At 46.1% G+C, this 27,357-nt stretch overlaps 1 protein-coding gene across 1 annotated transcript; it reads left to right on the top strand.

Annotated features, from left to right (window-relative positions):
• Positions 1 to 40: 40 nt before the first annotated feature.
• LOC134503421 (sialic acid-binding Ig-like lectin 13) lies at positions 41 to 27,357 on the top strand. The gene is made up of 9 exons (XM_063312222.1): positions 41 to 105; positions 3,370 to 3,513; positions 3,643 to 4,029; positions 5,283 to 5,576; positions 6,392 to 6,442; positions 8,801 to 9,055; positions 11,190 to 11,286; positions 23,917 to 24,007; positions 26,508 to 27,357. The coding sequence occupies exons 2-9, from the start codon at positions 3,453 to 3,455 to the stop codon at positions 26,739 to 26,741; spliced, it is 1,470 nt and encodes a 489-aa protein (XP_063168292.1). The 5' UTR covers positions 41 to 105; positions 3,370 to 3,452; the 3' UTR covers positions 26,742 to 27,357.

Here is a 27,357-nt window from a genome sequence, read left to right as displayed (position 1 = left end):
AACGATGGATTTTTGTCACAAGGACTTTTCCTGTACAGCTGAGCACAGAATAAAGCACAGAAGCTCCTCGAAGTCCTGGAGAAAGGCAGCTTCCCACACCAAGAGGTGAGGCTGTCCTTTTCGCTGAATGGGAATTTGAAAGCTGGCTGGGTGACCTTGGGACAGTCGCTCTCTCTCAGCCCAACTCACCTCACAGGGCTGTTGTTGTGGGGAAAAGAGGAGGAGGAAGGAGTATTAGGTATGCTCCCCGCTTTGAGTCTTTTATAAAAATAATAAAGGCGGGATAAAAATTAATTAAATAAATAAATAAATAAATTTTAAGGGCCATCGACTTCAAAGGGCTGTTACTGAGCTTTAAAGCGTTTAATTTGAGCTTTATTGCTCATCAGTGTTTTCTTTGCAGCTATTTAGCTGGCTCAGCTGGAGGACCACAGTAAGTTATTATTGCTCATTCTGGAATTTCTGGGTGATGTGGAACACTGTTTCACTTCTTGCCACCATGACAGTGGCCAACTTTTCTTTCAGCTGCCGCTGCTGTTCTTGGTATTTTGGTTCTGTCTTCTCAGGGGAGAAAGAAATATTAAATAAGGTGATTTTCTCGACCAGATGCTTTTGCAGAGCTGCTCCAACCGCCAAGCAGAGTGTGGGGGCTGCCTTCGTGTGTACATTTTAATAGACACGGAAAGGCAGCAAATTGCTCTTTAAGTTGTTATTCCTGCATCCTTCCTCCAAAGCTTGCAGACTGCTGCTTGCTGGGTTTCCTGCTTCATGATCCAAAATAACTGGGCTGCCTTTGGGTGTTCTGCATAATACCTTGGTGAATGTAGATGGGGTGGAAGATGACCGGGGTGGAGAAGCAGGAACTATTACCTGGGCAAAAGGAGCTGATGCGCTTCTTAAGACCAGAGCAAGAGGTTGATATTCGGGCAGATGCCTCCCAAATTTACCGACCTATAAGAAGGATGCAGCCAGTCTCCATAAAAGCAGTTTTAGACTTCCTGGGGAGTTGATTTCCTGGTCTGGCCTACCTCGTGGGGCTGACCACGAGTGAGAGCATCATCTCATGCTTCATTTCCGCCACCAAACTCTTGGCCCAGCCACGGAGTTTGGGATAGGGGGTCTCTCAGTTACAGAGGGCTTCCTAAGGTGCAACGAAGGCTGCTTTCTTTAACCCCAGCACCTTGGGTGCCTGAGCACCCCTCAGACCACCACCCGTTTTTCAGCCAGGCTCTACGTCAGCTTAGCCCAAAGGCTGCAGCTTCGGCAACCGTGAATCCAGCAGCAGGGGTAGATTTGTCCACTGGAGACCTGAGAAAGCGAGGGGTGGGCAGGAGATACGGATGGCAAAGAGGCTGTTTCCGTCCAAGGAACCTGGGAAAGAAGCAAAGGGGACACAATGATGTGTTTACCATGCAGATGCCGTGTGAATTCACCCTTGGAATTACCTTTGGAAGTTCAGACTGGGAGTAACCATCCCCAGATTATAACAGCCTGAGCCCTCACGCGGATTCCTCATTCTGATAATTACATACGTACATGATGCAGATATGCAGATGCCCTGCTTTTTTATCCAGCAGGAATCATTTCAGAAAGGCTATTTTGATCAAGTGAGCATCTTCAAGGGCCAAGGAAGGGTCAAGCGGCATTTTGACATGCTGTTTCTTTCCCAGTCGGAACCGGGGTCTTTTCCCACCTCTGATGTCTGGTTTGGGTCGTTTATTTGAATACTTCCTGAAGTCATAATCTCTGGGCTCTTTGCAAGAAGGAAAAGTGCCAACAAATCCTGCCTTAAGTTTGCACTTTCATGTCTGCTTCGGCCTTGAGAGTGTAGCTGAGGATATTTCCCAGAATCCTCCAGAACTTCCTGCTCTTCCATTGCTTACAAGTCCCTGAGATTCTCAAGTCTGGAAGCACCCTTTTCTTTAAAAAAAGAAATCTCTCTCCCTCCAGGTACATACAAAGAACCCAAATTCACCTTACCGTAAAATATATTTTCAAATTGAGCAAATCCCCACACTTTAAAAAGTCATGCTTTATTTTCTACCAAAACTGAACTTGTGTCCCTAGAAAACTGATAGATTATAAATATATTTCTAAGCTTATAATTTCTAGTAATGCAACAAATAGGGCAAAGTTTGTAATTTTAAAAAAGAAGACCGCTACAATTTAAGGGACCTGTTAAGGAACTTTGAAGTGCCAGGAAAAGATTCTCACAGCACGTGAGGGCAGATTTGGTATTAGTGGGGCTTGGCATGCACCTGGTGGGGTTTTCGTTCAGGTAGGTATGTTTAGGTTGGCACCCTCACATTCTAGGATAGCTAGGCTATGCTGGCTGGGGATTCTGGGAGTTGAAGTCCACACATCTTCAAGTGGCCGAGGTTGAGAACCACTATCTTAGAAGTCGCCAGCTATAATTTGCTGCAACCAAGATCAGTAGTGAAAGATTCTCCGCTCACTTATCTAACAAGTATATTAGATACTTACTTGGGGATATGAAGCATAACAAGGATATATTTGTTGCAATACAAATGAAGCCTAGTGTAAGGGAAATATTTTTTTAAATTCTAAATCATCCTAATTTGTTCATGTCTCTTTTATGTTATGTCACGATTACCACCAGCAAGTCCCTACTTTTTCTTCCTCTTCTGAAGAAGAAGAAGAATCAGAAGAAGAAGAAGAAGTTGTCTTTAGGGACTTTGATGGTCACGACACCAAAATTTCTGAGAGCAGCTTGCGGTGTCACAGCATTGGGGGATTTTTAGTTTAGTAAACTAGCGTGTACCTGGATGGGTCTGAATACAATGACTACCGTCATTAGTAGAGAGAAATAAATTGAATGGTAAGAGATGCAACAAAATCCAAGCAAGCAGTCCTTCCCTTAGTGTGTACTGACACTGTTGGTTTCATAGTAACGAAGTTGGATTGCTGAAAAAAATCTTACAAATATGAAGGCGAGGTCAACTGATCCTAAGCAAGCCTCAGATCCCTTAATGGTGGTCTTTTGGTGGCCAGTCCAGATATTAGGAGCTTCTCCTTTTCAAAACTTTTTATCCCACCCTTTTCTGTCTCTGGTTAGTTCCATTGGGTCCAGAATGTCTCTCTGCACCGCAGTTGCTATCTGTTCTGATTTACTTTATTTGGAAAAAAAAATGAAATTACATAAGCAGAGCTGCAAAGTCTTTCAGCCTGATTTGTGCCCAGGCTGAGTGGCTGAAATGTCCTATTTGTCCAACCCCAAGCAAAACTACTTATATGAGAGGAGAAGAAAGAGTTGCTGTTGCAGTCATGGATCGGTCTGCTTTAAAGTTTTGTTCTGAGTAGCCACAGTCTGGTAATGCCCTGGCTTCAATATTCAGTTTCGGTACCCAGGTTTGCCTGCTTAGGCTTCTGCGGATCCTGTTGCTGACCACAAAGTCCCAAAGAGGCTGAAGTTTCAGGGAAGGAATGAGAAAATGGAGTGTCCCCTTGAGGTCTTGATCCTGGGGCTCATTGCAACACCGCTGCTTTGGGAAGGTAAGAGCTGGTGGGAAGGCAAGAGGCCGCCTTGCCTGCAGCCCTGGATCAGTTCACCTTTCCAGTGATGAAGTGGGATGGGATGTCCGCTACTTGGTAACTCTGCTTCTTGTCTTCCACTCTTTGCAGGAGCGATACCTGCTAAAGTGCCAGGATACAGCCTGCATGCTCCTGCTAATGTGTCAGTGGAGGAAGGGCTCTGCGTTACTATCCCCTGCAATTTCACTTATAATCCATCTGATGCCAAAAAGGATGCAACATTGTATGGATTTTGGTATGACAAAGGATCCACAACTTACTCGAATTTTCCAGTGGCCACCAACAGTCATAAACGTCTAGCAAGCTTTGCTCAGAATCGCTTTCATCTCATTGGCAATCTGGAAGAAGGAGACTGTTCCCTCCTCATCTTCAATGCTCAAAAAACAGATAGAAGGACCTACTTTTTCAGAATGGAAAAAGAAACAAGAGCAAACTACAACTTTTATGACTATGCTGAGACATTCCTGAATGTGACAGGTGAATACCTGGAAAGAGGTTTGGCCTTTGGCTGAAGCTCCCAGTTCTCACACACACAAACACGCTCCCACGTTGCCTTGGGTGGGGGCTGCCAATAACAACCATAACATGCAGAAATAAAGCCACTGCTAGATTAAAGAACCCCCCTCCCTCCTTCCCTGTCTCCCCCCCCCCCCACAACACACACAGGGATAAAGTTCCAAGGGATATGATCCACTGAGAGCCGTGGGCTTAAACCCAGAAGCAACAAGGGGTATTGAGATGCTTCCAGGCAGCATCCTTTTGATCTTTCCTGAGCAGTAGAAATGGATGCCTCCCTTGGCCTTGGTCCCACACACTGCATTAAGCCACGTTTTGGGTTCTTTGACTTTCGCTAGTGGGACGTGGGATCCTAGTCGGTGTAATTTATAAACCATGATGTATGGCTTTGCAGTGTATGAAGCCAGCCAAGTGTGGCTTGTCCAATAAGCCATAGTTAAACCAATTGTGACTTAGCATGATGGGGGGACCTGGTAGAAATCAGCAAGAGGGAGAGAAGCACTGAGCCTTTTGATCCACAGCCCACCCCTGAAGATCCTCCTGAAGGGTCTTTGGTGACGTGTTTCCTCCTTCTCTTTGTATTTCCTGGGCTGCTGGACCTCCCTCTCTGCCCTTGCAGATGGAGACACCAAAGTTCTCCTCATTCAGGTGGGTCTTCATGGGGTTATAGGTTCATGAGATGCTGGCAGAGATGGGCTTCGTGCAGAGATTTTCCCCCTGAGCTAAAATCCTAAAGTTTTGCGATGGCTCAAAGGGAACATTCAGTGGAAAACATGCAGGGTTTTTTTTAGTGCTAAGTATCATTCACTGGCAATCCTTAAAGACAATTAGAGCAATTCTCACTGAACTATCAGATGCTTTCTTAAGTTTTTGTTTCTTGGTCATATCCTATAGACATCTGTTTTCTTACCTCTAGAATAGAGAATTTGGAAAAGAAAATGTAACTTGAATGAATGAATGAATACAATGGATTCATAATTTTCCTGCAGAATTATACAGCATAGGGATTTCAGATCTGTCAGCTAGAGATGCTTGAAATATAGACGTTCTGTGGTCACGCCTGGTTGTGTAAAATCTTGCGCTCCAAGAGCGGGAGAAGATCTCAATGGTCCATCTCATTTGAAAGAGGAAGGAGCCTGGAGATGAAGCCCAGTGGATGGGTAAGGATATAGGCCTGGACTAGCTTTCTCCTTACCACTCCCTTCTCTTCTTAGAAAGACAAGCACCAGAAATACAGATCCAGGGGACGCTGCGTGTGGGATATCCAGCAAACATCACTTGTGCAGCCGTTAGAAGCTGTAGTTGGCAGACTCCAAACATCACCTGGAAAGGCTTTTCCAAAAACATCAACTTTCATTTGTGGCTGAACAGGACCCATGTTTACAGCTCCGTGCTGAGCTTCTTCCCTTCAGTAGCAGACCACAGCCGGAATGTCATCTGCAGGGTCAGCTACACAAATGGGTCCCATTCTGTGTCCAAGAAGACACATGTCCAACTGGATGTCAACTGTGAGTGATTCTGTCTTGGTCTGCATAGGCGGGAATTAGCTCTAACACTGGGAATGAGTCCCAAGGCAATTCCAGCTCATTTCTTCTTCTTTTTTAAAATTATTTTTATTATTAATTAGTAATTGTTCAAGATATAATTAAGACTCATAATGTAGAATATGAGACCAACAGAATTTCTGTTTTGAACAGCTGAGCGCCATGTCGCTGGTCCTTTGCCTCGGAGAGCCGGGTCCCACAGTTTGGCTGTCCTCTCTGTCACTCAGTATGGCTCCCTTTCGGAGGTGTTTTTCTGCACTAGCTTGTGGGGAGAAGGTGACAACTCTAGTGCATGTCGGGAACTGCTTCCCTTACAAACAGGAAAACTGAGGGTAAAACTGGTGCAGGGCCTTCATCTCCGATTGTCAGTCTAGCTCTCCGTGTGGCCTTGAGGTGGTGGAACATCGCCTGCCCCTTACCTGAAAGGAACAGGGCTGTCTTGGCCCATGTGCTGCAACAGCACCATAAAGCAACTCAAATTCAGCAGCAGCAAGAGAGATTCAGTTATGATGGTTGCTGCTGCTGAAAATACAGCATCTTCCTCCAGGGCTGGCACCTGTGACGCTTCAGCTAAGCATGTAGACGTTACCATATCAAAACGGTGGCCAACCCTTGGCATCGGTAGCAAAGCAACGTTATAGCAAACAAGGGAAGGCATTGAAGAGAAGAGGCTGGGGGATCAGCTCCAGGGAACAGACACATGTCATTTGGGATGTGATTCTCTCCCAATCTCCCTTGGAAAGGATTTCTCAACTGGAGGATCTGCTTCTCTCTTACAGTCCCACCTCAGACCCCAGGGATCAGCGGGGAACATCTTCGCTCAGACAAAAGTAAGTTGCATGACACACACACACACACACACACAGGAAGGAGACCTCAAAGAGAGGCAGGAAAGGCTGGCAGGAGGTAGAAAAAGAGAAGGTCTTTGCTGACTGTTTCACCGAGAGCCCAAAAGGCATTTCTATAACAAAGCAGGCTGTAAGGAAAAGGCAGAATTAGAGAAAAGGGTATCAGTTAGTTCCCATTTTTTTTTGGTCAAAGACCAGAATAGGGCAGAACAAATAAAAGTAAAATGAGGAAGGCCAGAGATGTGAGGATAATGTTGACTGTTTATCAGGAATTGGGGCTTATCAAGCATAGGGGTGCCTAAAAGAATTATGTTAAGAAATTGGAAAAGTGGTATTATTCCAGATATCAAGGAATGGTTGTCAGAAATGTGTGATTTATCTTTTTCGGGAAAGGCAATATTTTCTACTATCCAAGGGTGCAGCAATATGTGTCACTATGGCAGAAATTTTGTGATAGCTAACAATAATATTTTGAGTTATTCATATTATAGCCGTGAATTCAGTAGTAAACCAGTGACTAGCATAAAATATAAGGTAGACTTTTTTTCTTTTTCTTTCCTTCATAGTTTGCATTTTTAGTTTGAACTTCTAGTTTTTTAAAAAAAAGATTTTTTCTTTAAGATGAAAGATGGTTTTGTTAATTGTGTACCGTACGTATAAACTAAATTAAGTAAGTTTTTTTTTTTTTAAAGAGGAAGCCTGGATATAAAACACAAGCTAAAAATAATATTATTACCACTATCATTACCAGTATAAACTGTGTTTCTAAGGATAAGAAATGGAGTGTTATTTATCTGAAACTAAGACATAAAACTAAAATTCTAAGACGAGTGGATACGTGGAGTCCTTGGTGCTCTCTGAGCCTTGTTGTTTTCTTGCAGACGTTTCATTGCCAGACTAGGCAACATCTTCAGTGAGAAGAGGGAGTGGGCCTTGCTCAAGGCCCATTCCCTCTTCGTGCTGAAGATGTTGCCTAGTCTGGCAATGAAACGTCTGCAAGAAAACAAGGCTCAGAGAGCACCAAGGACTCCACAGTTCAACCCTGAGCTACAAATATTCGCTTCGATTGGTACAAGTGGATACATACAGTATGAAGGTTGTTCAGAATTGTTCTGTGTGTCCCTTCAAGTTAGTTTTTTTGACTCCTGGTGTCTGCCTGGCCTAGTTCCTACAGTCTTCTTGGCAAGATTTTGGAAGTGGGTTTGTATATGTACATATTAAAGTCCAGAGTATCTACAGCAACGTTTCTCAACCAGGGTTCTGTGGCACCCTCGGGTTCTGTGAGAGGTCCCTAGGGGTGGGTTTATTTTATTTTATTTATTTATTTATTAAATTTATATCACCGCCCATCTCCCCCAATGGGAGATCTTCCCTGGGAGATCACAATTTATTTAAAAAAATATTTCAAATGCGGGCAACTTCATGTGAAAGAGGTAAGTTTCATTCTTTATTCTTAGTTGAAGAGCACAGTTCATGCCTATATCCAGGCCTACCCATGAAAGAAATATAATAATTTTGTAAACCTCTGGCCTATATTTGAGCCTGAATGTGCAGGGGTTCCCTGAGGCCTGAGAAATATTTCAAGGGTTCCTCCACGGTCAAAAGGTTGAGACAGGCTGATCTAAAGCATTGTCCTATATACAAAAATCTCTTAATGTGACTCTGCTTTAGCTAAGCTATTAGTTTATCAGATAACAAGCATGCATTCTGAATTTTTGCAGTGCTCTGTGGAATTTCACTGTGATGTATATCTCCTGAGTTTCAAATGCATAATAAACATAAACATTATGTTTCCCAAATCATTCCTTGGGACAAAAGGACATTTTCTACCTTTCTTTTAAACTGAACTGTGAGTCTTATAGATTAAAACAGACTAACACAACATCAAAAGATTACAGAAGTAGGCTGGCGTGGCATAGTATTCACCTAACCAAATCCCTAGGATATTTCTACATCAAGGTTTTCAAAATAATTGCTTATAAAAAGGCTTATTATAAAATAAATCTACTGTGACCCTACAAGTAAGAAGGGATTCAAGCTGTCCATTTCAAATAACTGAAATGCTTTTTGCCGAGATTTGCTTTTATAGTTTTCCTAATTTAATTATTTATTTAGTAATTCATGCCTTATGTTTAGGAGGCAGCCATGGACAAATGACATGAGATAACATTACTTTCTTCTCCAAATTGCAAAATATCCTTACTTTAAGGCATTTTATCTAAGTATGCAGTCTTGAAATAGATGCATGTTGGTAAAACCATCCAAGCAAATGTTGAGATTTCCATGCATTATTTTCTAACTGTAGAATTTTGGAATTATTTTCCCTCTGGAATCTTGCAGGTTTGAGAAACGTCACAGAAGCTTCCCAGCTCAAGGTAGAAAAGGGGGATTCCATCCTGCTATACTGCAAGGTGAAGGGCAACCCTTTGCCCACTGTGACTTGGGTTAAGGGATCCCAACTCTTGAGGACACCACTCCAATCCTATAATGTCCTGAATCTTTCTGATATAAAGCTGGAGGATGTAGGTGAATACAAGTGCCAGGCAACCAACATAGAAGGCTCTGCTGAAGCATCTCTTGAACTCTTTATGGCACGTAAGTGAGGCAACATTGACATTTGCTCAGAGGGATGCGAAATCTGGAGTTATTTAGTGAAGCTGGATGTAGAAAGCATCAGGAAGGATCCATGGAAATACGCTTACTTAAGCTGGAATGTGTTAATACAGATATATTAGCAATAGGACCAGGTTTTAAAAGGGTGTTAAATATATTTATAGAGGATGCTATTGTTGGCTGTTGTGTGTGTGCCTTCAAGTCACTGTTGACTCCTGGTGACTGCCTGGACTAATCCTTGCATTTTTCTTGGCAAGATTTTCAGAAGTAGTTTGCCTTTGCATCCTTCCTAGGGCTTTCCTAGAGAAAGTGACTGGCCTGAAATCACCCAGCTGGCTTTGTACCTAAGGTGGGATTAGAACTCACAGTCTCCTGGTTTCTAGCCTTAACTATTACACCAGACTAGCTCTTGTTGGCTGTTAGCTTGAATAAAAATGCCAGTCATTGGGTAACAAGAGCAGGAGTAGGCTAATGGACACTTGTCCTCGTACAGAACACCAGCAGACCAGCTACACCTTGGTTCGGATGCACTGGTGGACTTACTAAGCAAACTCTCATCCCAAGGACATATTACTGGGAAAGTTGGGGTTTACATGAACACTTCTTGAACCAATGGGCCATTCTGGTAATCCACAACAGTAGAGACTATCAGGGTTTGGCCTGACATATTGCTACAGGGGATAACAGGTTTCACCGTGAAATTTCCAGATGCAAGGGAAATATTACTGGGTTTTGTTCCTAGCCTTCCTCAACCAAGGGTTTTTAAATGATCATCCACTCCTTCCTTCTCTATCATAGCAGCCCTAGAACTGGGCTGCAATAGGACAATCATTAGATGGCACCAAAGAGACAGAAAAAACTTTAATCCTTTGCTACAATTGAGTGGTCCCACCAATTTTTGCAACTCATATCTGGTAGTCCTACTCCCATTAGACCATGCCATGACTCTTGTGAACAATGATGTTATAATTTGCGTACTGCTGGATATATTCTATATATTCCTCCCCTGAGATTGGAACTCCTCATCTTGAACTCCAGGGCAGCATCTTTTAGCCAAGCTAAGTTCTGGTTGGAATGAAGAGCCAGCATAGCTCTGTCTCTCCACATATTTTAAAATTAAGATTTTTTTATCCTTTTTTCTCTAGTCTCTAAAAAAATTCCCAGTGCTGTATGAGAGTGCATTTGAATAACTTTAATTTCAGAGATTCTTATTATTAAAGTAATACAGTGTTGGACTGTTAGAAGCTTATTTTTTCATATATATATATATATGAATGAATATATATATATGAGAGAATGAATTATTAGCACCAGTACTTCCATATATTTACTTTTAATTGTAGAGATATTATGTTCTATTTTTAAAAACCATCCCACTAACCATTTTAATTGAGCAATATCTTAGCAATTACCACTCATTGCAAGAAAAAGCACTGGAAGGCTGTGGATATTTGGAAAAGATAGGCTGCCTTTCTTTGAACCTGGAAAAGTTAGGTGCACTGTAATAGCAAAGGTTGCACTGTATCCACATATCTGCAGATAAACCCAATTATCTCAGTAGAACTAAATAGATATGCTCAAGAACAATAGCCTGTCTTCAGGCTACAAATGCCACTTTCACCCACTTAGTACAGTCAATATTAGCTAGACTGCGCTTCAACTGCTAATTCAGATTGACAGGATAAAAAAAATATGCATGGAAAGGTTGATGCCATACAGCCATGTCTGGCTATACAAATAGAAATCCAACAGCTAGATATCTAAAGAGGTTGATGAGAGCCACGGGCTACTTTTGGAAGTGATGGAACCTGAAGACACGGAAGTTTTGGTCAGGCTGATTGGAAATACTGTAGCAGTGTTCTGTACCAAAGTCCCTGCACTGATTGGTAGATTTCCGGAGTATCTAAAACATTAATGTCATGAAGCAGCTTCTCTGATGGCAAGGAACATGAGTTGGTTCCAACCTTTGCACCTCCAGAGTGGCATGTGTCAAAGGAACATCATAGCACTTACCTTTATAGCAGACAGAGAATGGAATTTTTTTAAAATATTGGGGTAGGATTAGAAAAACAACAAACTCTATCTATTGAACTCTGTCTGTTCTTCTATCCAGCAGAAGACATAAATAATTGCCTGCTTAACATAGTGACTGGTGTCCCCATCATGCTTGCTGTTGTCGTGCTAATCATTGGGGTTATCCTTGCTTCTAAAAGGTAGGTAATTATGAAGATTTGTTTCTGGATTGATTGATGAATGCTGAGGTTGAAGATATACTGTATGTTGGAAGATAAAGTTTTCTTCTCAGAATCCCAGTGTATTCTTGTTGGCTGGGATAGAGACCTGTATGGCTATTCACATCTCCTGCAGGATTCAGACTCACTTAGTGGTAACTGAAGACCGACCATTAACCATTAACTGCAACCATCCAGAATATAGCAACTTGAGCAGTCTCAGCTGATTTGCCCATGTAATGCCTCTGCTTTGGCAGCTGTACTGGTTACCAGTCTCTTTCTGGTGCAATTCAAGATGCTGGCTGTTCTTTAAAGTCCTTCAGGGCTCAGGACTTGGGTATCTGCAGGATCTTCATGTGGTCTCTGCCCCTCCATTGAGATCTGGAAGAGAGGGTTCCCTCTGGGTCCTGACCTTTAAGGAGGTTCTTCTGCAAGGATCCCAGAGTCGGATCTTCTCAGCTGCTGCCCGTCTTCTCTGGAATAGCATTTCACTGATACCAGATGGGTCCTGACTCTGTTAGCATTTCATAAAGCCGTTAAAACCTGGCTATCTGAGCAGAGTTTGAGAAGTTGTTTTGTCTCTCCTAGAGAAGGATCAAGTATATAAGTTATGGTAGCTCCTTAGCACTTGCAAAGTTACATAGTTTTTATACTGTTATATCAATGAAATTCATTTCAGTCTTATTACTGTTTTGGAGGTCTTTAAGCTGCATGGAGCCACACGTGACTGGAGGAGCATAGAAACCTTGTAAAATTGATTTAAGTGATTGAGAGATAGAGATAGAGAGAAGAGAGATTTGTTGAATAGCCTTTTTCAGCTCCTTAGGAAAAAATTCTGCTTTTGCAGAAACATTTGTAAATTCGTACAGGCCATTTCTTAGAACCTTTCCAGACGCTTGTTTTCTCCCAGGGAAATGTGTTCATCTAGACGGTGCACTCTAGCAGCATCAGTGCCTTGATCAGGGAAACCAAGATATTGAGAGAACAAGACTCAACAGCTGGGAGCCTTGATCTGAGACCTCCTGCCAACTTTTATAGCCTCAGTTCTCTTGCATGATATCATTACTCTGTGCATTGGTAATTCCTTCTCCATCTCCCTATGCCGTTAAGATAAAAACTGCCTATAAAGATTCTCTCTCTCTCTCAAAAGTTTACCTACAATATATGTATAAATTTCCTATTTTATTTTAGAAGCTTCTTAAAATTTTTATTTTGTTCCTATGAGTTTATGTACCATTGTCAGTGTTTTATTATCACCAATATATTTCTCTGTCTCTCTGGCTGTTCTTCTTTCACTAAGACATGAAAAAATCTATGAATTCCCCCCGTGTAGGCTTTATTAGTCTCCCACGTACTTAGCTGATTCTTCTCTGGAGTATTATTAAGTCTGAATACTCTCTTCTGTTCTTAAGTACACAACCTTTCTTTTCTGACAATAACGCATGATTTAATTTTCTCAAACAAAGTTGCTCTTAGTTATAATTGAACAAATTAAATATGCTATGTTAGAATAAAATTATACCAAGGAACGTAGATGAGGAGAAGAGGCCCATGAAGTCTGCTTGTACAGACTGAGTTTTCACACACAACACTAAACCATACTTGGATTTGTTTGGTTTGGCATAGTATATTTATGAATCCAAGTTGTGTATTTTGTAAAAATGTGATTAAAGGCAAGATGGCTTATTTAACAGGTCATGCTCTCACTTACAATTACAAGGTTGGGACAAGGGAAAAAATGACTTTGAGGTGTATTTTTTTCCACTGTGCTCAGTGAACTTGCATATCTGTTGACTGGGTCTTTAAAGTGGTCAGTCTGTCTGTTGTTTCCAAGTATGAGTTAGCTCAGAAGCTCTGTAGATCTACTCTGAACATTTTAGAAGCATTGGATGTTTAAATATTGTAAGATCCAGTCTGTCAAAATAAGCTATCCTCACTCCAATGAAGTATCAAGCAAGATTTTTGTAATATTCTTATTGGTGATTTATTGCTGCCATTTACTCAATAATATTATTTTCCCCAAAGGAACAGGACTCCATTATTAACATCCTCAGTTCCTTATTACTGTATTTGTGAAGCCATATAAAAACTAAGTGTGTTCGTTTTTTCCATGTAAATTATTTGATACAGTGCTAAGTGGAGACCTACAACAGCGTACTTTCCCTTTTTTGCCACATTTCGGATAGTTTTGCCTTAAATCAATGTATTTCCTGAAATGTATTTCTGTTCCAGTTTTTCCGTATTATTTGAAAATATGATTTTATTCTCTTTGATCACATTACAGGTAATCCTTGAGTTACGGCGGCAATTGGGACTGTAATTTCCATTGCTAAGCGATGCGGTCATTGGGTGCAACATCATGTGATTGCATCACTTAGCAACGGCAGGCCAGCACTCTCTGTTGCTGTCATTAACCGAATCCCACCGGTCATTAAGCGAGGACCCACCCCAAGCCAAGCCATTCCTGGATTGGTCTCTCCCAGCCCCAAGCCTCAGTGGGGTAAGGGACTGCTTCCTCTTGAACTCCCCCCACCTGCTACCTCACCCCCCATCTCTGCCCTTTTGGATGCCCTGCACAGCAGCACTCCTCAGCTGCACCGGTGGCGCTGGGGCTGAATTAGAGGCCCAGGGCCTTCAGCAATCTCAGCTGGCCGCCACCACCCCTGGGCCTCTATTTCAGCCCCAGCGCCACTGCTGAGGAGTGCCAGGTGGCTAAAAGGGCAGAGATGTGGGGGAGACAGGCGGGTGGGGGGCGTTGAAGTGCCCCTGCAGTCATAAGTGCGGGTGGGCTGCCAACTGCCTGAATTTCTATCACATGACCGTGGGGGCACTGCAACGGCCATAACTTCAGAGACCGGGCATAAGTACCATTCGTTCAGCACCGCTGTAATTTTGAATGGTTGCTGAACGAATAGTTGTAACCCGAGGACTACCTGAATTTAGCACATAGATGTCAGCATACAGTCTTCTCCTCCTTCCTCCTTCCTTCCCTTCTTCCTTTTCCAAAAAGGGTCAAGAAAAAAAGAAAATATATTTGCAGAAGAGATTCTCAGCACTCAGGCCTGGAGAGATACTGTAAATTTAGAATAACCTTGGGATACTTTTCATTCTATCATTGGTGCTCGGCGATACCTGAGTAATAATAGACTGATAACAATAAAAGAGTAATAAAAGCCTAATATGAGTAATTGTTATTCTAATTATTATTATTATTGCCATGGAAGTTTGAGTATTGGGTACTTGTTAGGATATCAAAGCAACTCTTTATTACGGTCACAGATCAACATAGTTAGGATACTTTATTGTGGTTCTTAACTACAGGAAGTCCTTGTAGATTGCAGCTGTGTAGAAAAGTAAATAAACAAACAAAGCAATAAACGGGCCTTTCCACATCCCTGGACCCCACATTTGCAAGGGTAAATGTGTTCCTTCAGACAGTAGAGTTGCTGGGGGATCCTGGGATTGTTTTATTGATTTTCTGTTGTCAAGGATTGTTCTCATCCATCTAGAAAGCTTATTGAGTTATTGAGAGGATTAGAAAGAGGCAACCAGGGGTGTGGGGGGCACAGAAAGTCAAGATGGCATCTACCACCAAATCCTGTGGTGTTTGGATTGCATGGTTGTGGCTGATATCTTGACTTTTTGGACCCCTTCCCTGTGGATACCACTGGAAGGAGAACAACAAAAGGTCTAGAGCAGCCTTTCTCAACTTTTTGACCCTGGAGGAATCCTTGAAATATTTCTCAGGCCTCAGGGAACCCCTGCAGATTCAGGCTCAAATAGAGGCTAGAAGTCTACAAAACTATTATATTCATTTCATGGGTAGGCCTGTCTATATGCACTAACAGTGTTCTTAAACTGAAAATAAAGAATGAAACTTACCTCTCTAATGTGAAGTTGTCCAAATTTGAAATAAATTTTTAAATAAATTGTGATCTCCCAAGGAACCTTTAGGGACCTCTCGTGGAGCCCTAGGGTGAGAAACCCTGGTCTAGAGGTTATCAGAAGGCCTCCTGGTTGCTGTAGTGAAAAGAGGAGCATGTCGAAGACATAGAAAGACTTCCTTGTACCATAATCTGTAACAGGACCCAACAAAATTGACCCAAATCCTACAATCTTCTTCTACCTAAGGGACCTTTACTAGTACAACATCTCTGTGGCATTTTCTACTTTCTTAAGCAACTTTTCAGCTCATTTTGGGATCACTGTTACAAAACCATCCTTCTAGTCAGTCAGTCATTTTTACTTTGGTCATGGACCAGCAAAACAGTTCTTTGAAAAACAGAATCACATTTAGCTTGCTGAATATCAATGCAACCTATACAGCACAGAAATTGACTAGAATAAAACAAACTATAAAATCACATAGCAATACAACTAAAATTGTAAGTTTAAGAATTTTGGGCAGAAAAATTAATATAGTAAGGCATTATGCAATTTGAATATGGTGATTAAATGATTATTTAGAATAATAGAATAGTAAAATGGAAAGCCTAAAATATAGAACCATTAGAACACTAAAATCCATGGAGAAAACTGTAATTAATATTAATATTGTCATGAGTGCCGTTGAGCTAAAGTCATCAGCGCAATGGCACTCATGACAATGACAAGGAAATAGGTGAAGGGGTACAAGTTAAGTAGCCATCAACCCACAACGACTAACGGCTAACAAACAATAGATAAACGGATCACGGAGCCACCCAAGCCATCAGCGGCAATGCAACGGGGATCGCCCAGCTGAAAGCAATCAGCAGAAGATTGAAAACCTGAGGATGGGCGATCCTGGAAACCCTCAACCAATGGCAGGGCAACGCATGGGACAAAGGGGGGTGACGTGACCGAGAGCGAGGGGGCGCTGACCGGCGCGGGGTATTTAAACCCCGCACCGGTGCGCTCCTGTCACTCTCAGCTTTTTTCTACCAACGTTGTACCTACCCTGAAATAAACCAGAGCCTGCTTTGCAAACCAGTGTCTGAACGTTATTCAGAGGTAGGCAGCGCATGACATAAAGCTGAGAGTCATAAACTCAGCCTCGCCGAGCCCCACCGGACGACAACGAGCCGCGGGAGGAGTAGACGGCGAGAAGACCAGCAAGATGAGGCCGGAACGGCGCGGACCAGGAGGGCGAGCCGCGCGGCAAGAGACAGAGGAGGACCGACCGAGGCCAGAGGCACCGCGGACTCCCGGAGCCATGGACGCCCACCCCACCCGACCCGAGCCTCAGCTCCAACCCCAAGGGGAGATGGCGACGGAGGCAACCCGACCGCGGGAGGGAGCAGCACGACTTCCGAAACCAGCGGAGGACCCCGCGCCCCACATCGCACCCCAGCAACGGGCGTGGAGCGACAGCCCCACGGTGCTCAACACGGAGGAGGACGACGGAGACACCCATCAGACGGAGGAGGAAGCGGACCCGCGGCGGAGGGACGATGAACCCCCCACCCCCGAGGACGCGCCAACGGAACCGGCCCCAGCGGCGGCGCGGGCTGTGGACGAGGAGGCACGAGCTGAACTCGCGGCCATGCGGGCTCAGCTGACGGAACTCCGGACCATGCTCCAGGCGCTTATGCCCCCCGCGCCACCCAACGACGTCCCCGCACAAGCCCACACCCCGAGCGAAGCACCGAACCCACACGGGCCAGCGGAGAGCCAGCAGACGGCACAGGTGGCCGACACCACACCCCGGGAAGCGAGAGGCGGGGCCGCGCAAAACGCCCGGGCCCCAAAGGACTTCCCCATCTTCTTCGATGGGACCCCCTCAAAACTCTCGTTTTTCGTTACCAACGCTAGGGAGTTCATGGGGAGGCACGGACACTCCTATGACTCCGAGGCCGACAAGATCGCCGCCGTGGCGATCAAACTCCAAGACAGGGCGGCGGACTGGTACGTCCAACTGTACGAGTCCAGCTCCCCCGCCCTCGCCACCTTCCCTGCTTTCATCAAAGAGATGAAAAACTACTTCGAAGACCCCCTAGCTAAAGTACGGGCGAAAAGCGCACTCCAGAGACTTAAACAGGGCACACGCACGGTCCCTGACTACGCCCTGGAGTTCAAAGCCCTCGCGGGAAAAGTCTGCGACTGGTCTGAGACCACCCTGCTGGAAATCTTCAAAAGGGGGCTCAACCGCGACGTTCTCCAATGGGCCCTCTACCGCGACGACCCAGAAACGTTACACGGGTGGATCCACCTCGCGGGGAAAGCCGAACACGCGCACCGCACCTTCCTTATGACAACCACGGAAGACACAAACTACGTCGGGAAAAAGGTACCCGCACCACACGGGGGGATGGCCGGCCCCATATACCCAAAAAAGAAGTTCAACCGGGAGCCCTGCGGGAGGTGTGGCAAAGTAGGGCACAAGACGGCGGATTGCTTCGCCAACCGACCGCCGACCAGCGCGCCCAAGCCCGCCCCGAAAATTAGCCCCAAACCACCCAACCCGGGGCCGCCCCCTCACCGCCGAATGACCGTGGCCACAGCGACACCGGAAGAGGGCTGGGACGCTTACTGGGGAGAAGAGGACAATACCGACCCCGACCAGCCGGCGGGAAATGCTCCCCGCTTGCCCTGAAACGCGTGGCGAGGCAGGCGGTGGGACAGCAACGCGGACCACCTCAACGAAACGACAAAAGCTCCGTAATATTGGCAGCAATTCAACCCTCTGCCGGCAACGGAGCCACCACGGCCGCGGCACTAGTGGACTCGGGGTGCTCAAAAAACCTTATCCACCCCGACCTAGTCGCCAAACTCGACCTCCGCTGCTTCCCCCTCCCCACGCCGCTGGCATTCCACCAGCTGGACGGCTCTACAGCGGGAGGGAAACCAGCCACGCTACAAACCGAGCCGGTCACCCTGCAAATGGGCACTCACACCGAGCGCACATCGTTCGTAGTCACGCCCATCGGACGGCCCATTGCAGTCCTGGGGATGCCATGGCTCGCGAAAAACAACCCGCGGATCAACTGGGCGACCCGCACCTTCACATTCGGCGACGGCGAGTATCGAGCACCAGTACCAGCTGGCAAAAGCAACCCCACGGTAGGACGAGCGGAGGCGACCACACAAGACAACGCCGCTACCACAGCAGACCTACCGGAACAATACGCCGACTTCTCCGAGGTCTTCGGAGAGGCAGAGGCAGACCAACTACCCCCCCACCGCAAGACGGATTGCCGGATCGACCTACTGCCCGACGTCCCCCTACCTAGACCAAAGATCTATTCGATGACCCCGAAGGAGATGGCAACCCTCCGGGAGTTCATCGATAAAAACCTAGACAGGGGATTCATAGAGCCAGCATGCTCACCGGTCGGAGCCCCCGTCTTATTCCGAGAGAAGAAAGACGGGACCCTACGGCTCTGTACCGACTACCGGGGCCTAAACGCGGCTTCCCTGTCCAACAAATACCCCTTACCCCTGGTGAAGGACATGCTCGCCCACCTGTCCACGGGCAAAGTCTTTTCCAAATTGGACCTGCGCGAGGCGTACTATCGCATCCGAATCAGGGAGGGGGACGAATGGAAGACGGCGTTTAACTGCCCCCTAGGCGCTTTCCAGTACAAGGTACTGCCCTTCGGACTCGCGGGGGCCCCTGGGGTGTTCATGCAGCTCATCAATGAGGTACTGCATGAACATCTGTTTAAAGGGGTCCTGGTCTACATCGACGACGTCCTTATTTACACAAAAACATACGAGGAACACGTAACCTTAGTCAGGCAAGTCCTCGACAAGCTCAGAAGGGCGCAGCTCTATGCAAAGCCCACAAAGTGCGAGTTTCACAAAGAGCGCCTAGACTATTTGGGGTATCGAATCTCCGGGGACGGCATCGAAATGGACCCCGCAAAAGTCGAAGCGGTGCTAAACTGGGAGCGGCCCCGCAACAGACGGCAACTACAGAGCTTCCTGGGATTCGCGAATTTCTACAGGTCCTTCGCCCGGGGGTTCGCTGAGATAGCCCTCCCCTTAACGGACCTCCTCAAAACCAAAGGGGTGGGGGACACCCGACGCGCCAAGAACCCAGGCACAGTGCTGAATTGGACTCCCGCGTGCCAGACCGCATTCGACAAGCTGAAAGCGCTGTTCACGACGGAGCCAATCCTCGCGCACCCGGACCCAGAACGGCCGTTCGTGGTCCAAGCCGACGCCTCAGACTTCTCCCTGGGAGCCATCCTGCTACAAAAAGACTCCACGGGGCTCCTGAAACCATGCGCCTACCTGTCAAGGAAGTTCTCCGAGACAGAGAGGCGATGGCACGTCTGGGAGAAAGAAGCCTTCGCGGTGAAATCGGCACTAGAGACATGGCGTCACCTACTCGAGGGAGCCACCCAACCATTCGAGGTCTGGACGGACCACCGGAACCTCGAGGCCCTACGAACGCCTAGACGCCTTAGCCCAAAACAGGTCCGATGGGCCCAATTCTTCAGCCGCTTTGATTTCCAGCTGAAGTTCATGCCGGGCAAGAAGAACTTCCTGGCCGACGCCCTCTCCCGGCTGCCCCAAGACGAAGAGCCCGCCCCAGACACCATTGGGACGGTCCTATCCGCCTCGCAACTGGGGATGGCCGTGACCACCCGAAGCGGCGCACGGAGGCAGCTCGACGCTACGGCGCAGCCGATGGCGGGACAACCGGCGACGGAAAGAAGGCAACCGCAACTACCAGGGGGAATGCGCACGGACCTCGCCGCCGCCCTCAAAACCGACCCCTGGTTCCTGGCAAACCCCGACAAGGTAACAATGGCGCAAGACCTGGCATGGGGGGAAGGCAGAATCTACGTCCCGGACTCGCAACGCCAGGCGATCTTGCATAGGTCACACGACGCCAAGCAAGCGGGACACTTTGGGTTCCTCAAGACCCTACACCTAACACGGCGCCAATTCTGGTGGCCCGCGCTCAGGCGAGACGTAAAAACCTACGTGGCGTCCTGCCCAACGTGCGCTAGGGCCAAACGGGCACCAGGCAAACCCGCGGGGCTATTGCAACGGGTGGCAGAACCCTCCCGCCCATGGGAGGAAATCTCTATGGATTTTATAGTGGACCTCCCACCCAGCCAGAAGAAAACGGCCATTTGGGTGGTGAAGGACTACTTCTCAAAGCAGGCCCACTTCATCCCCTGCACGTCGGTCCCATCCTCACAACAACTAGCCAAACTCTTCCTCATCCACGTGTACAGGCTACACGGATGTCCCGCACGTGTGGTGACCGACAGGGGCACACAGTTCACCTCCAAATTCTGGCGGGCCTTCCTGAAGCTGACGGGGACCCAACAGGCCCTGTCTACGGCTTGGCATCCGCAGACGGACGGAGCCACTGAGGTTCTTAATGCCACCTTAGAGCAATTTATACGATCATATACGAACTACCACCAAGACGACTGGGCTGAACTGCTCCCGTTCGCCGAAGTCGCATACAACAACGCCGTCCACACGAGCACGGGGAAAACCCCGTTCGAAGTAGTCTCGGGGCGCGACTTCGTCCCCATACCGGAGCTACCTCAACCCCCGGAACCCCAGGTGGACGCCAGCGACTGGGGACGGAAGATCGCGGAAGCATGGCCAGTAATCACGGCGGCGCTGAAGGAGGCACAGGCTGCTTACAAAGAGCAGGCCGACAAGCACCGGCGCCAACAACCGACGTTCCAGGCGGGGGATATGGCCTATCTCTCCACCAAGTTCCTAAAGTCAACCCAACCCTCGAAAAAACTGGGGCCTAAGTACATCGGGCCGTTCCGAGTCACGCAAATAGTGAACCCGGTAGCAATACGCCTGGACCTGCCACACAACCTCCGGAGACTCCACCCGGTGTTCCATACCAGCCTCCTAAAACCGGCAACCACCTCCCGATGGCACCCAAGCACGCCACAGCCCGCACCGCTAATGATCGACGGGCAACACCACTTCGAGATCAGGGACATCCTCGACTCCCGCAAGCAACGAGGAACTCTACACTATCTGGTCAGGTGGAAACACTTCCCCCACCCGGAATGGGTGGCGGCGCACAATGTTAACGCGCCTGACCTGACCAGAGCATTTCACCGGGCATACCCCGACAAACCGCAATCAAGGTCAGCAAAACCAACCCCCCCCCCCCGCAGGCCTCCCCCCGCCTCCCGTGCCCCAAGGGAAAGGGCCCCCCCCAAGCCCGCGACTTGGGTGGACCTTCCCCCCCCCGGGACTCACTCCCCCCGCCCCGGGCCCACGGGGTGGTGACAAACGATCGCCAGCACCCTCCCCCCGCCCCCCGGCCGCGGGGGAGTGGCAAGCAAGTCAACAGGGCAACCTGGGGGCAACGCCCAGGAGACACAACAAAGGCGACGCACTCTAAATAAGAAAAGAAGGGCCCTACCTGGAGCTGAGCAGCACCCGACCAGCCACGCCTCTCGCCTCGCCGAACTGAGCCAAACAAACAGGGTGTGGTTGGAGCATGCGCACGCCAGGTCAGAACCCGAGCATGCGCACCATGGACACACCCTGGGAAGGCACGTGGTAGAGGGAGGAGCAAAGGGAGGGGCGACAAACACTCCGGCGGGAACTTTGAAAAAAAAAAAAAAAAAAAAAATGTGGCGTTTTGACAGCTCCATGGGGAAAACCCAGAAACCCGGGGGAGAACACTATTCGGAAAGGGGGCAGTATGTCATGAGTGCCGTTGAGCTAAAGTCATCAGCGCAATGGCACTCATGACAATGACAAGGAAATAGGTGAAGGGGTACAAGTTAAGTAGCCATCAACCCACAACGACTAACGGCTAACAAACAATAGATAAACGGATCACGGAGCCACCCAAGCCATCAGCGGCAATGCAACGGGGATCGCCCAGCTGAAAGCAATCAGCAGAAGATTGAAAACCTGAGGATGGGCGATCCTGGAAACCCTCAACCAATGGCAGGGCAACGCATGGGACAAAGGGGGGTGACGTGACCGAGAGCGAGGGGGCGCTGACCGGCGCGGGGTATTTAAACCCCGCACCGGCGCGCTCCTGTCACTCTCAGCTTTTTTCTACCAACGTTGTACCTACCCTGAAATAAACCAGAGCCTGCTTTGCAAACCAGTGTCTGAACGTTATTCAGAGGTAGGCAGCGCATGACAAATATCGTATCTAGAGAAAATGTAGTAATGTCGTGTATAAAGAAGTGATCCATTCTTCAATCAAGTCAAATCAAATCAAATCAAATCTTTATTACCAGCATAGTATTTTTCAGGAAATCCTCAAGGTTTTGAATTTTTTTTATCCACCTGTCTCTAATCAGAATAAAAAAACAACAACTGTTATAACTTTTTTTCCTCTTAGCTCTTTTGTTAAGGTGTTTTTCTTCCCACAGATGCTAATACCTGCACTGGCTCTTTTCACTGTCAATATGGGTCATTATCATTTTAGCTGCCATAACCCACGGGGTCTCCATATAATAAAACAATAAAAGTCAAGATAGAAGCTGCAACCATGTGATCAAAGCCCCGCCCCTTTTTAATGTGCATCACAATGGGATGCAATTTTGATTGCATGGCAGTAGCTACCATTTTGACTTTTTTGACCTCCCCCTGCAGAACCCCCTGCATCACAGCATTTGTGGATTTGTGGTTCTTAAACTGAACCAACATATCCTTGGATGCATTATGTTTAAAGGAATACGCACTGATTTTAAATGTTGCTGATAGTGATAGGGTTTTCTACTGCAATAAGCACATTGTTTTTCCAGCGTTTCTTCTAAAACTCCTCCTTCAACCTGCTCAGATAAGCTTCTTCATGCTTTGTTTTTCTGTGGTTTAAGTCACTGTTTCTCAATCTTGGCAAATTTAAGAAGTCTGGACTTCAACAACTAGAACTTCCCAGCCAGCATGCTGGGGAAGTTGAAACCCAGACATCTTAAGGTTAAGATTGAGAAACACTATTATCTTCTTTTGCTCCAAATGGTATCTCTTCATTTCTTACGGCTTCAACTATTTTCCTCTTCAAATCAAAACAGTTAAATTATGCTTTTAAACGCTATTTTTTCTGTTTGCTTCCTTCTGCTTTTTCTTTTAATTGTCAGGATTTGTTAGCTACACATCTAAGGCAGTATCCATATTTGCACTATACTCTTTTAAATTCAATTTCATTCCCTTTTGAACTCATGCATGGGATGAAATGTCTGTCTCTTTATCCTTGATCCCACCTTTTCTTAATTCATTCTTCTAACCTTGCAGTAAATTAATTTCACTGTTTGCCTTTTATACACACTTGCTATTGAATGCTTGATACCTATTGTTCTTTTTCAAAACCATGGTTTCTCCATCTCCTTTCATCTATGAGAACATTGTATCTTGTTTGTAGAGTTGGTGTAGGGGTAAAATAATCTACTGGGGAAATTCTGAATGCCTGGAAAGGCCCTTATAATTTAGGTTTCTTAAGAAATCACTTTCCATCATTGTACAGTAGTTTGGCTTCCTTAATGCACATCCTGTTGCAACTAATTCCAGTCCTATGAATCAACACTCTTGTTAGTGGTGTGTGTAGGTGGATGAAAGGAATATCTGCAAATGTTTATATTAATTGCAATAAGGTAGTTTAACTGAACCTAGACCATCTGCTCTCTGATCCTCATATAAAATGAATGATTATTATTTTTTTTTTTGCAGATACTGGAGAAAGAGAAGAACAGTAAAGGACCCAGAAAAAGAGACAAAGCATTCTGCCTTGGCTCCAGGCAACAGCTCACCAATTTTCGAGGTTTGTAACGCCTCCTCTTCCATTCCCGCTTGAAGTGAAGGCATTTCAGTATCAGGCAGCCCTAACGGAGCATCTCCAAATAGAGATGACTAGACGGACAGGTGGGCCTAGATGGCCCACTGTTTCTTTTCTTTCACTCATCTCATGCAACTCAATAACTTGCTAGGAGCTGTCCAAAGAGTGGGAGATTCAGTAAACCAGGACCCCTTTGTACAAATGCTCATGGAGGAACTCACTGATATACTGCATAAACACTCCAGGGGCTCCTGCCAACCCAAACAGGAGGACCTTGTACTGATAGGAACCGAGAGGGCAGTTAAACACTGTTTTCCATTCATCCCCCTCCCAAATTCGAATCCTAAAGTAGGCTTCTCTGAGGTCAAGTTTGGTAAACACTTTTCCCTTCGATAGGTGTGATAGCATGTCCTTCAGAGTGGGGGGGTCTCCGCGGCAGAGCACCCCTCTCAGAATTTCTGGCTGCAATCCCCCTTTGAAGTAATCAATCTTAGTGGTTTCTGACCAGTCCATAACTTTTCCAGCAAGAGCTTTGAGCTCCATGGCATACTCCGCCACAGTTCTTCCCCCTTGCCTAAGTTGCTGGATACCTGCTGCAACACCACTTCCATGGCAGACATCCTCGCCTCCAAATTCTGCATTTCTTGCGGAGTTCCATTCAGGTCTGGAATGGTCCCATGCAACCCCAGACTCTGCACCCTTACTTGTGCCTCCAAGGGTGGAGGGGCCCTTCCCTCTTCTTCTCTGGCACCGATCTGGGAAGGACCCATCTGTGGTTCTTCTATGATTACACCTGGCGTCTGAGGCTCTCTCATGAAATTGAGGAAGCGGAGGGCCCTTTCCAACTCCATAGTGTTGAGCCGGGGTTCCATCTCGCACTCGCTGTCTCCGCTCCCCGAGCTCTCCTCCATCTCAATTTTTTCTTCTTCCACTTTGGCATACAGCACTGTCCTCTCTGATGACAGTAGAGGCAATGGCTGCTTAGCCCGGGACTTTCCATGTTTAGGCATAGTTCATCAACTCTCAGCTGATTACTTGCTCAGGAAGAGTTTCATTGTGTTTGGCTCTTGACTTCTGCTTGGACCTGTCACATGTCACAAGTTCATCTTTTGGTGAGATGAACTTGATTTTGCATGATGGGACCAGCCCTGAATTTGCAAGTAGCATCAGAAGAGAAGAGGTCTCCATTATTGGCTCCAGTGGTTGCAATACCATAGGAGTCAATGGAAACTATTGATGAGTTTGAAGATATATAGTCAAGGCTGTAATGGTTCCTCCAAACTTATGGGTGCTTTGGAGAGTGCTTATTCCTCACTGGTGGGGAAATTATTGGTTTTCATTGACTCTCCTGATATTGTAACTACTCTGCCAATAGTAGAGAGACCTCTTCTCTTCTGCAACTGTTTGCAATTCAGGACTGATCCCATCATCCATATGTACCTACAGATAGTTCAGTAGTTTTCCTATGATAAAAGCAAAATCAAGTTTACTTTTAGGTTATGCGTTTCTGGTAAATTAGGGGAAAAACTCAGTAAGGATATGATTGAGATTTTAGTGAGTCAGATTTTCTTCATTTAATCCTTTCTCAAATTCTGGAACTCAATGGAATTGATTGCAAACAGAATTAATGAAACTGATTGCGATTCAGGACCAAGAGAAGCAATTCATTGTACAAAGAATTAATTCAGGGAACTCACTGCCATAGTACATAGTGAAACCCACTGACTTTGGAGATATAAAATGGGGGTAAAACAAATCTGTGAAGGAGATATATCCACAATAGCTAAATTATTCAGAAGCAGTATATCTTTGAATCCTAGATGCTAGGAACAAATAGTAGGGAAGGACAGTTGTCATGTTCTGCTTGAGACCTTCCTGAAACATCTGAATGGGCAGTCTTGGAAACAAGATGCTGGTATGGAGTTGTAGACCCCAGTAAGATTCTCCCTATATTATTATTTTCTAAAAAAAATCAAGACATATACACTGCTAAAGGATCTCTCCAATGCCTGCTCCCTCCCTTCCAGCCATTAGTCATGAAAGTAGGAGTTGCTGTGAACTGTAGTTTAGAAATATCTGGAGAACTATGTTTTCTCCCCTCCTGGATTAAGAAGTATGATTACAGTTCTGTGCCCCAGTAAAAAATTTTAATCCCAATATGCAGGATTTTTTAAAAGCCCTTGATGACAAATCTCAAAAAATGAACCTTGGGGGGAGGGAAATGAAATGTTCAGACCAGCTGAGTTCAATTGCTTTTTTTGCTTATATGAAATGTTATCTCCCACATAAGCCTTGCTTCCCCCACCCGCAATTTGCAGAACTGATCTACTTAGAGTGTAAAAGTTGTTCGTTTATTCTGCTTATTTTGTTTCTGCTTCTTAAAATACTGCAGCCCTGTTTGTGGTAGACTGTAAAATAAACTCCAATTTCAAGTTCTGTGTAATGGCAGCAGTTTCCCTTCCACTCAACTCCTCTCTTCAAACAGAATCCCAACGCTTTGGACCTTGCTCTACGGAAAATGAATCGCATTCCCCCCAAACCAGAAAGCATTGAGGAATCTGCTGACAGAAATCCCAGAGGCTCTGAAGAAATACATTATGCAAGTCTTACGTTCAGTGCCCCAAATCCTATGCCAGATGCAACTTCAGAAGAAATCCAGACCGATTATGCTGAAATCAGACTTTGCAGTTCTCAGGAAAAGCAAGGCATGAAGATTTAAGGGGATTCTTCTATTTTGATTAGCAGGTACATCCTAGGAAACTGCCAGCTCCTCTTTGGGTTCCAGCATCTTGTCTTGTCTCTGTTTCTGTATCCTCTTTGGAGATGTGGACTGCCTGTTGTTTTCTCCAACTGTTAAGCTCCGAACAGCACAGCATGACCAGGGAAGCAAGAGTCACTTGGAATGGCATTAATCAAGTTTAATATCAAGAAATAAAGGGCTAAGATACAGACCCTTGGAAAGTGAATAAGTAAAACTCCCACCCTCATTTATGAGTGGGGTCTCTGGGAGTTCTTTAGGCCTTCCCCCCTGCCCCCAATGCAAAACTGAAGGGCTAAATGCCCCTTTTTTCCTAGAGTAGCCTGGCACTCAAACATCCCTCTGCTCTTTCTTTCTGAAGTTTGAAATATGCCCCCCTCTTTCTCAGCCTCAGTGAGTTCTCTTCTCAAAGTGTTGCTATCCAACAGTTCACATTAGGTAGCCAAGCTGAGGATCAGTGGCCTTCTATCCACCTTAAAGCTGCTGAGATGCAGCTGCTTTTAAGGAGCTACATTCCTGTTTCTGTGCCCTCTGAAGCCCCTTTCAGAGATTGAATCCAAAGCACTACCCAGCCCTG

This window comes from Candoia aspera, chromosome 10, assembly GCF_035149785.1.
Source record: "Candoia aspera isolate rCanAsp1 chromosome 10, rCanAsp1.hap2, whole genome shotgun sequence".
NCBI lineage: Eukaryota > Metazoa > Chordata > Lepidosauria > Squamata > Boidae > Candoia > Candoia aspera.
Note: the sequence above shows the minus strand (reverse complement) of the source record. Positions and strands in the feature narration are given on the sequence as shown.